Source organism: Merops nubicus, unplaced genomic scaffold (assembly GCF_000691845.1).
Source record: "Merops nubicus isolate BGI_N331 unplaced genomic scaffold, ASM69184v1 scaffold30552, whole genome shotgun sequence".
NCBI lineage: Eukaryota > Metazoa > Chordata > Aves > Coraciiformes > Meropidae > Merops > Merops nubicus.
This window is the reverse complement of record NW_008594763.1, coordinates 1-10,508: the sequence shown is the minus strand read 5'-3', so window position 1 is coordinate 10,508 and position 10,508 is coordinate 1. Positions and strand designations below refer to the sequence as shown.

Sequence of the window (10,508 nt, the reverse complement as noted above, 5' to 3'; positions counted from 1 at the left end):
GCTGGCCACTCGGTGCCTTGCGTTGGTGTCCCCCTACTTCCGTGGAGCAGCAATCCTTCCTTGGGTGTTCAGCCAAGGAGAGGCATCTTGATGGCAGCAGTGGGCTCGACTGGGCTGGCAAGAGTCAAACCTGCTGGTCTGTGTCCCCAGAAGGGCAGCACAGGGCTCACTGTGTGCAGAGTGGGTCTGGGTTCTTGTGGGCAGAGCGTCCTGGTGCGTAGGATCCTGGGGTCCACCAGGAGAGGTTTTAGGGCTCAACTCCTAAAACTTTGCTTCTTTCTCCTTTCCCTCGCAGCCCACAACCCTCCCACAGGGCACAATCAACATGAACCAGTGCACAGATGTGGTGGACGGGGAGAGCCGCACGGGGCAGAAGTTCTCCCTGTGCATCCTGACGCCAGAGAAGGAGCACTTCATCCGGGCTGAGAACAAGGAGATCATCAGTGGGTGAGTGCAGGGCCAGGGCCCACCCACTCTGGGCCTCTCCCCTTAGCTGGGAGGAAGAGGAGGGTGGGTAGGGCCTTGCCCAGGGCCAGGTGCTGTGGCAGTGTGTACCCAGGCTGAACCCCAAGTGATGATGGCAGCCTGCTCAGGGCCAGGGCCCACCCACTCTGGGCCCCTCCCCTTAGCTGGGAGGAAGAGGAAGGTGGGTAGGACCTTGCCCAGGGCCAGGTGCTGTGGCAATGTGTACCCAGGCTGATCCCCAAGTGACGATGGCAGCCTGCAGCAGGGACAGTGCTGGGGCCAGGTGTAGCTGTAGCCTCATGGTCAGCTCTGGTCTTGTCCACCTTTTTGGCAAGGATAGGGTTTCTTCACCCTTCCCCACTCCCCTGCTAGGTACACCCTTACCGTGACCTGGTGCTCTGCAGCACAGCAGGGACCTGAGCACCCCCTAAGCCACCAGATTTATGGTGTGAACACAAGCACTGACTTCAGCAGAGGTCTGTGTGGCAGTGGATGGTTTAAGTCCTTCCTCCATGCATAGTGTGTGTGCTCAGCCATGCCAGGCTGGAGCCTGAGGCTTCCCAACATGCTGGACACTTCTCAGAGTCAGCCTCTCCTGGGAGCTTTGGCCAGGCCCTGGAGCTGAGCTGCTCCTAAGGCACTTGTGACTTCCAAAGGCCACCCTTTCCAAAGGCCACTCTTTCCAGGTCAGTTTTGTTGTCTCCCATTGGGCAATATCCTGCTCCCCACTGCAGAACAATGTTCCCTGAGGCTTTTAGTCCTGGGAGCAAGCTGAGGTACACTGGAGAGTTTGTGGGGTTCTCAGAGAGTGTGTCTGGTGCTGAGGTGCTCCTGAACTGGTTGTGACAGCTTCAGCCCCAGCAGAAAGCAGCTATTCACTGGCCAGAGGGAGAAGCTGGTGGCAGGGTGAACAAGAGGATGGGACCAGCAGGTCCAATGGTCCCAGGGCTGGTGGGTCCAACCCCACGTGCCAAACTCCCTCTGGTGCTTGTCCATCCCTGAACAGATGTGGTCTCCTGGGGCTGCCCACTCTGCATTTACCCCCTCCCCATTCAGACTCACCTTCTCAGCACCCACCTTGCTCCACTCTCTCCCTGTGGGCAGGCTGGCAGAGGGGGCAGATGCAGCTCACCCCCTGGTCCTGGAGCATCTGATCTCTGAGGACAATTAAAATATCATTGCCTGTAGGAACGCCCGTTGCTGGGATGCAGTTGCTCAGCAACGCTGAAGATTAGGCCACTAAAATGAGCAAATTGCTGTAGATTTCCCCACTCTGGGTGTTGGATGGTGACCTAGAAATATCCTTGTCCACCACTCCCATGCTAGCTTGGGTTGAAGCTGGCACTGGTGAGGGTGCAGAGCTGTGGGAGCCGAGTCACCAGCGTGCAGTGAGGGACTGCAACGCTGCTGGTGCTGCCAGATTTTCCCACGTGGGGTGTCTGGAGCTTGGTGACTCCCTCCCAGAATCTGTTGATACTTGAAAGTAGAGCAGGATGTTGAAGGGATGAAGCACTCGCTCCTTCCTGCTCTTCCCCAGGCATGGCCTCTTCTGCTGGCCTGAGCCCTGGCAGCAACAGAGTCACAAAATCACAGAACTAGCAGGATGTTGAAGGGATGAAGCACTTGCTCCTTCCTGCACTTCCCCAGGCACGGCCTCTCCTGCTTGCCTGAGCCCTGGCAGCAGCAGAGTCACAAAATCACAGAATTGCAGACTAGTAGGGCTTGGAGGGGACCTCTGGAGATCATCTTGTCCAGACCCCCCCTGCTCCAGCAGCTCACCCACAGCAGGGTGCCCAGGATCACAGCCAGGTGGGTTTGGAATCTTTCCAGAGCAGGAGACTCCACAGCATCTCTGGGCAGCTGCTCCAGGCTCAGGCACCCTCATGAGAAGGAAGTTTTTCCTCATGTCAGTGCTTTCTGTTGAGATGATTTCTATGTGTGGACTTCAGTCCACTTTCTATGGGTGGAGTTCTATGGGTGATGGTTGGACTTTGATGATCTTGGAGGCCTTTTCCAACCTTAGAGATTCTATTACTCCCTTTCCAAGCATTTTCTTTGGTTGTTTCTCCCTCCATTTTGGGAAATACTGGTTGAAATAGTCAATTTATTTTTTTTTTACCAAGAACTTAGGATTTTGATCAGAGAGATGTTTTCATGAATTGAAACTTCCCTGCTTTACTGAGACACATGAGCATGGGTGATGCCCCCTCCATGCACTGCTGTGACCCAGCAGACCTCTCCTTCGATGGCACCGTTTGGCACTTCAGTGGGGCCCCCTGTTTGCAGCAGTGGGGCTGCAGCAGCTGTGGAACCAGGGTGCAGAGGCACGGGGCAGTCACAGAGGAGCCAGCTCCTCTCCTCCAGCCAAGGCAGGAGCAATGGCTGTGCCCCAAAACACGGCCCTGCTCTCTTCTCCCTCTCCCCACGCTCCGGTGCGCGGCTCAGCCTTTCGCTGCTGGCCCTGCCCACCAGGCAGGAGGGAGAGGCATTGCAGAGCAAGGTGGGGCTGATTTATTGCTCACTGGCCCGGCGCTGGCTGTTGAAGCAGCGCGTTTGCTCCTGACTGCAAGCATTAATCATCCCAAAACAGCCCCGCTCTGGGTGCGAGCCAGGCGCGTTCCGTTTGCAGTTGCAGCCTGACAGGAAGATTTCCCTGGCTGGGGGAGAACTCGTTTTACGTTCGTTGCATGTTTCTGGCATTTATTGCCTAACCAAAACCTGCTTGATGTGGTCATCTCCAAACGCTTCACAGCAGCAGCGTGTGAAGTGGGGGCAGCAGGAGAGGGAAGCAGGGACATCGGAGCTTTCCCAGCGGTCCACGGATCCCTGTGGAGTTCACAGAGACTCAGGGGCAGGTCACGAGGCTGCAGTAGGCACAGGGACAGTAGGGACACAGGACAGTCCCCCAAACAAGTCACTTGGCATTGAGGAGTTCATCCCCTGCACAAGTTCACGCTGCTCTTTCTTGGACAAAAGCTCTTTGTGTGCAGCGTGTGAGCGTTGGCACTGCTGGAGGGGGAAGGTCCTGCTGGAGGCTCTGTCCCTCTCAGCTGTCTTTCAGGATCCTCAAATCCCTGTCCCATGTCAGCTTGGGCTGTGGTCTCATTCACAGCAAGTGGGATTTGAGCCAAAGCACCCTGGGGTCATCCCTCCTCCCCTCCTGTCCTGCCTCATTTTTCCCCAGGAGCTGGTTGGGATGGTTTCTGGGGGTTATTTCCCACACTGACCCTGATCAGGCTGGAGAAGCTGAGCTCCTCTTTGTGCCTGCATCCAGCTCAAGGTTGTGCTTCTGGCCAAATGACAAACACCAAAAAGCTGGGGTTAGAGGTGTGAGTAGTGGGTGCTCCATCTCTGGAGCTTGCAGGCAGCCTGTCCAAGGGCTGGGATAGGGTGGAAGGTGGGATGGGGCAGTGTCTCCATGGGCACTGTGGTCAGAGCCACTCTTGGAGGGGAGCAGCTTTGGGGTCTGCAGCCTGGGGGAAGCTGTGTTACACCCCGTGGTGGAGTGGGACCATCACTCCTGTCCCTGCCTTTCAGCACAGACCTCACCTTTCCCTTTCTGTGCCTGCAGGTGGCTGGAGATGCTGATAGTCTATCCGAGGACAAACAAGCAGAATCAGAAGAAGAAGAGGAAGGTAGAGCCCCCAACTCCCCAGGTAACCCCAGGAGGACACACACTGTCACCCAGTCCCCTGTCTCCCCCTCGAGGCTGTGCCACTGCTCTGCTCCTGGGGAAGATCCCCCAAAACTGGCCAGACCTGTGGTCTGCCAGCCCTCCGATGCTGCCTGCGTGGAGGGCGAGAGCTGGGGCAAGCCAGGGCAGCAGGGTGAATTAATTCCTGCTCATCACTTCCCAGTGTCACTCCTGCTGCTTTCCTGGCTGCTCTGGGGCCACGTTCCATCCCCTGAGCTCTGTCTCGTGGCTCCAGCCCTGCACACACTGTCCCAAGAGTGGCCGTGAAGCTGCGTGCTCCCCGCTGGGGACCAGGGAGAGGTGCTGGCCATTCCTGGGCCCTTTCACCAGAAACAGGATGAAATTCCATCGGGCTCCAGTTACCCCCTTTGAGATGACCCCAGAGATAGCGGGAATGAAAGGAAAATACTAAAGGCCAGGGCCAAGCTGGGAGCTCCAGGGGCCGGAGCCGGGCTCTCCAGGGACCCGGCGGTGACTTCGTGCTCACTTTGACTATAAATGGTAAAAAGCAGGGCTGGCCGTGACTCACTCGTTCCTGCTGGGCTCCCACGTGGCCAGAGTGGGGGAGAATCCCACAGATGGGGACTGTGACCCCGAGGCCACCCTGGTCCCTGCCCGGGGCTGAGAACAGCCATGTCTGTGAGGCTGCCCGACCTCTGGGCGCGTGTCCCACCGCCGCGGGGCACCAGCTGGGAGGGCTCCTCAGGCAAAGCCAGGCTGCTGTTGGCTGACTGAAAACAGCTTCGGGGCTCCCCTGAGCCCCAGTTTTCAGGTTCCCTTTGATGAAGTCCCTCGGATGGCCCTGGTGCAATCTGGGCCACGGGTGGGTTTTTATGGTGTTTCTTTGAATCAAGTTTCTAACACTTCACTGGATAAAGATGTTCTGAGCAATGGGGGGAAAAAAATTGAAGGGAAGATGATCCTTTTTTGCATGCCAAGCTTGAAGTCTGGGCCACTGCCTTTCAAGGACTGGGGTCCTCACAGCCCCTCAGCTGCTGGCTCCAGTGATGCTCCAGGAAAGATTCCTTCTCCCTCTGTGGCCGAGAGCTGGTGTGTTACAAGTTGCCCGTCCTGAAGCCCCAGGGAGGGGTCTGCTGCATTTGGGGCAGCCCAGTGAGCTGATGGAGCAGGGCAGGGATGCTCACCCCTTCCCTGGTGCAACATGAAACCCAGGCTGAGTTCAGGAGAGGGCCAGGGCAGAGAGGAGAAGGGGCGCAGAGCCAGAAAAACATCATTCTGGGTTACATTTCATCACCATGGCAACCTCTTGGAAACCGTACAGGATCCGAGCTCCTGAGCACCAAATAAGGGAAGCTGCTGTGGGAAGGATGCTGGCTCCCCGCGGGTGGAGGGCTCCCCAGGTGCTTGGGGATGGGGTGAGCAGGGAGCCTGGTGGCATTTTCCCCCCCATCCTGCTTGCTGCCCCACTTCCACCCTCTCCATCCCATGGCTTCCAGCCCCACAGTGCCTGGAAAAGACTCAGATTCACTTTTCCAAAACCAGCCTCTGCATGGGACCCACCACCACCAGATGGATGCTGTGCTGTTAGGTGCTCACAAGCAACCTGCAAAGGCAGAAGGAAGATGTAAGAACCATCTTTCTGGCATCTTCCAAATTGTGCTGATGCAAAGCAGCCAGTCTGGGGAAGGAGAGAGGATGCTGGGGAGAAAATCAGCACCAAATCCCCCCTCTGTGAAATGGCTTCTGCTGAAGTTGGCTGCTGTTCAGCTCCCTGTGCTGATTTCTTTCTAAAGAGAGCTGCCTGCTAATCTGGCAGCAGATCATGTCTGAGAGCCGCCTGGGGAGGGATGGACACCTTTGTGATTGGAAAAAAAAGGTAGAAAAGAAGGAATAGGAATACTTCTGCTTTCTCTCACTCCCATGTTGTTTTGCCTTGTCTGTGCTACAGTAGAGCTTGGCTGCAGTCAGGTGCTCCTGGGGCATCAGGGCCATTTTTGGCTCCCCAAATCATTTTGCATCTTCCCTGTACAAAATCACCAGGGTGGGAGCAATGCAGGTGAAGCTGGAAATATCACCCCAGCTACAGATTTTTGGACAGGAGTTGTCAGCTGCAACCCTAGAGGTGTTTTCACCTTTACTTTGCAAGCAGGTTGTGCTCTGAGGGATTAAAAAGAGCAAGTTTCTCTTGCTGCTTTTGCCATGCTTTGGCAAAGCGGTGCAGGCAGTGGGAGAGACTGGGCTGGCTGCCTTCACTTGCCTGCTGTCCCTGGGAAATCAAGGCAGGATTTGGGGCTGAAATCTGGGATTTGAGGCTCTGCCTTCTGTTGCAGGGCAGGTTTGCTCAGGGGCGTGGCAGGCTCGGGTGCACAGAGCGTGCCCAGACACACTTCATGCAGCTGGAGGCTGGTTCTGCTCCTTTTTGGAGCTGTTCAAACCACTGAACAGCAAAGAGTTAATTTCTCTGTATGCTTATAGATCACTTTTTGGCACTCATATCTCTGCCTGATTAAATACGTATCTACAAATAATTGTATGGGGTTGGGTGTAATGGATATATAAAAATATATATCCTGAGCTGGCAATTAGCTTTGGGCTTTCAGATCAGTGAATGAGAGAGTGGATGAGGGTGGAGGGGGCCTTGGAGATCATCTGGTCAACCCTGTGTTCAAGCAGTGTCCCCTCGAGCAGGATGCCCATGAACTCTGGATCGTTTACCTCCAACACTGCATTCTTTTAGAGTGAAATTTCCAAGGGGATTTTTTGAAGAATTGAGGTCATTTGCTGCTTGTTGTGGCTGTGCACAGAGCCAGGACACGCTCCCTGGGAGATCCCTGGTGGGGATCCGGTGGGGATCTGCTGCTGCCTGCAGACACTGATTTGGAGGTGCAGGGCTAAAACCCACTGGTGGCTTTGCTCACGTGGAAGTGGGGCAGAGAAGATGCTCTCTGCAGCCTGTGTCCCCAGCCCATGGCTGCCAACCTGAGTGCTCCTGGATTCCCCCTGCTCCACGGAAAGGGAACAAGCAGCTGGGAAAGTTCCCACAATCCGGCGACGTTGGAGGAGGGTTAATTGTCATTGATTTATTGTTGGCTTTAAGGAAAATAATCTGCTAATGCAGAAGCTTAATACGACATCAGCAAAACATCTGCTAATGAACCAAGCCAGACCCTAAAGGAGCTGTGAAAGCTGCTGCCTCTTCTGGGGTGCACACCGAACCTGGGCTGCCCAGCTGTGGCCACCACGATGGCATCATCATCCCAGGGACTAGGAGCCCTTTGTTAGCTAGAGAAGCACTTAAGGTGATGGGTTTTGGTTTAAAATAGCATAAAGCTCAATGTGATGTTGTATTTTCCTTTTAAAACAAGGAGAAGCTCTGGGAGGAGTCCAGCACCAGTTGGGTTTTATTCTTTTTCTCAGTGGCCCGTAGCAAACCTGCTGTGACAAGCAAACAACACGGCTGCTGGTGGCAGGGAATTAATTTTCTCCTCCATCCTATGTCCTCTAGTTTGATTTCTTTGGGTTTTTTTTGCTGTTAGTTATAATAGTAAGAAAATTCAGTCCCAGCAAATGGGACCCAGGATAGAAGCCTGATGTTGGTCTGTCTCTGTGAAAGGCAGTGGCTGCCCATGAGGCAGCCCACAGATGGACCAGGGACATGCAGAAGGACCAGGGATGTGCAGGAGGATTAGGGACATGCAGAGGGAAAGGGGGGATGCTGGAGGGATTTAAAAGACACAGAGGGATTTAAAAGACATGGAGGGATTTAAAAGCTGTGGAGAGGTGGTGCTGAGGGATATGGGTTACTGGTGACCTGGCAGTGCTGGGTTAACGGTTGGACTTGATGATCTGAAAGGTCACTTCCAAACTGGACTCTGTGGAGCTGTGTGGGACCCTGCATGCTGAGGCAGAGCCAGGGCTTTGCTCCACTTGGGGCTGGGCTGCACGAGCAGGAGATGGACTTTTCCTGAGGAGTTAGGTGTTGGTGGCTGCAGCATCCTGCACGCTGCACCAGGACAGGCAGCTCCTATCCAAAAATGAAGCCAGCATGCCCCTCACCATGACAGTGCCCAGCCGAAGGTCTCCTTCATTTGTCATCTCCCCTTTGCTCTGGCTCTGTTCCCAGCTGGATGGGTGGGGAGGTGTGGCTGGTTTCAGGAGCCCTCCCTGGGAAGGGGTGGTGAGGGACTTTTGTGATGACAGTCCCTTTGGCAGAGCAAGTCCTGACCCGTTGCCCTGCTGTGCTGCCCTGGGGCAGGGTTTCCACCCGCCAGCTTGTCTCCTTGTGGATGGGATGGTGGCACATGGCTGAGCAGCCTCATCCCTGTCTCATTCCTGCCATGGCATGTGTCACAGCACCCACGCCGTGTGGGACCCACGCCCCTAGGGACAGCCCCTGGGTGAGCAGCTGGGGCAAACACCTCTAACCCTGCTGTCTCCTCTGTTCTCCTTAGGAGCCTGGTCCTGCTAAGATGGCTGTGACCAGCAGCAACATCCCCAGTGCAGAGAAGGTCCCTGCCACCAAGTCCACGCTTTGGCAGGAAGAAATGAGGGGCAAAGACCAAGCGGATGGGGGCAGCAGCATCAGCCTGGCACAGAACTCAGTGCAAGGCCAGGCCGGGGCTGCCAGCTCCCTGAAGGACCCTGTGCTGGACAGCAAGGAAGGTGAGGAATGCAGGTGCCAGCATTGGTGGGACACTGCCTGGTTCAGGCAGCTGAGCTGGCAGAAAACCACCACAGAGGGAACAGTTTTCCATGGGTTTGGTTCCTGGAGCATCCCAGGAAGGAGGGGGAGGCAGACCTCATCCCAGCTGTATGGGGACCAGAGTGAGGCATTATGGGCTGGAATTCAGGAAGAAAAAATCTGCATCACATGCTAGAAAATCACAGCGTGGTGCCCAGTCCTACCTCGACAGGGAGATGGGGCTGCCTGCCCTTGCGCTGGGGGCAAAAAATGGGGCAAAGTGCCTTTTTTAGCCCCTCCACATCCCTGCCTGGGGCACCTGGAGAGCACAGGGCCACGGCTGCCAGGGCTGCCAAGCCCCGAGTGCTGCTTCCTCCTCTGGCCCCTGCCTCAAGGCCCTGTTTACATTCAGTCTCCTCCATGAGTCCCTGGAAGGCGCCGAGGCCGCAGCATTGTTCTCCCTGGAACAATAGGGGCTGGGGACTCTTCCTGCCAGGCCCCTGGACAGGTCCCATGTGCTGCAGCCATTTCCTTTATCTGCCTGCTGGGCTGGGGAATGCTTTCTGCCTGCTCCAGGCTGCCAGGAGCAAGGTGTCCATCACCTGGCACCCATGGACCTGTGGTCGATGCTGGGCTGGGAAGGACAGGGATGGAAATGGGTGCAGAGCAGTGACTGCAGCCATCTGTTTATTGGTTGGAAGGTTTTGGTCTTTCGTCTGTGCAAGCCCCACCCAAGGGTTGGCCCAGCATCCCCAGTTCCCTGCACGCTGTCCTGCCATCTCCATGGGCACAAAGGGTGGCCGTGGTGGAGAAGCCAAAGGTGCAAGAGGTGGCACAGCATGGGGCTGGGACCAGACCATCTGCTCTCATTTCCTGCCCGTGTCCTAGGGGGAATCAGGGTGGGTTTTGTTAAAAGCAGAACTTGGACTTGAAACCAAGCAGGGTGACTTCTACACTCCTTAGATGAGAGCTCCATGAACGGAGACCGGATAGACTGTGGGCGGAAGGCGCGTGTCGAGAGCGGGTACTTTTCCTTGGAGAAGACCAAGCAAGACTCGAAGCTGGAAGAGCAGCAGCTGCCGCCCCCACCGAGCCCACCCAGCCCCAGCACCCCCAACAACAGGTACAGTTATCCCAAATCGCCCTCGCAGGAGCATGCCCAGCCCTTTCCTTCCCCAGGTACCCGATCAGGCGACCGAATGATTCACAGCTTCTCTCTGAACTCCTTGGACTCGAAGAGCAGTTGCCCCATGCACAAGGACTCCGGCGGCAGAGATGTAGGAAGGGGAGCTGAAAAATCGGGGCGTCCCCTTTCTTTTAAAGCCAGCCGGCAGTACACCACCCTGGCCGACGTTCCCAAGGCCATTAGGATCAGTAATCGTGAGGCCTTCCAGGTGGAGAGGAAGCGGCTAGAGCGGAGAACCCGGGCCCGTAGCCCAGGGAGAGAAGAAGTGGCCCGGCTCTTTGGCCATGAGAGAAGGTAAGGGACGGGTGGCTGATCTCCTTGCATGCTTGCCACAGCCCTGGACAGAGCAGGCGGCGTGCGCCGGGTGTAGCCCCTTTATATGACAGTGCTCCTGGGCTTAAGGACGCCCATCCACACTGACCGGGCGTTGCAAGTCCTTCGTAGTGCCAGCAGGCAGGTGCCACCCTGCCTGGCCGCCCTGGGGACAGCAGGTCCAAGTGGGTGACGTTGGGTGGCCGTGT

The 10,508-nt window shown here is 56.2% G+C and overlaps 1 protein-coding gene across 1 annotated transcript; it reads left to right on the top strand.

The window, feature by feature from the left end:
• Positions 1-295: 295 nt before the first annotated feature.
• Positions 296-10,281, top strand: LOC103768718 (myosin phosphatase Rho-interacting protein-like; the record flags this gene model as incomplete). Its single annotated transcript, XM_008935874.1, has 4 exons — positions 296-447; positions 4,037-4,121; positions 8,572-8,782; positions 9,765-10,281. Coding segments are annotated over 4 exons (965 nt in total), but the record flags the coding sequence as incomplete, so codon positions are not given.
• Between the last annotated feature and the right edge of the window lie 227 nt (positions 10,282-10,508).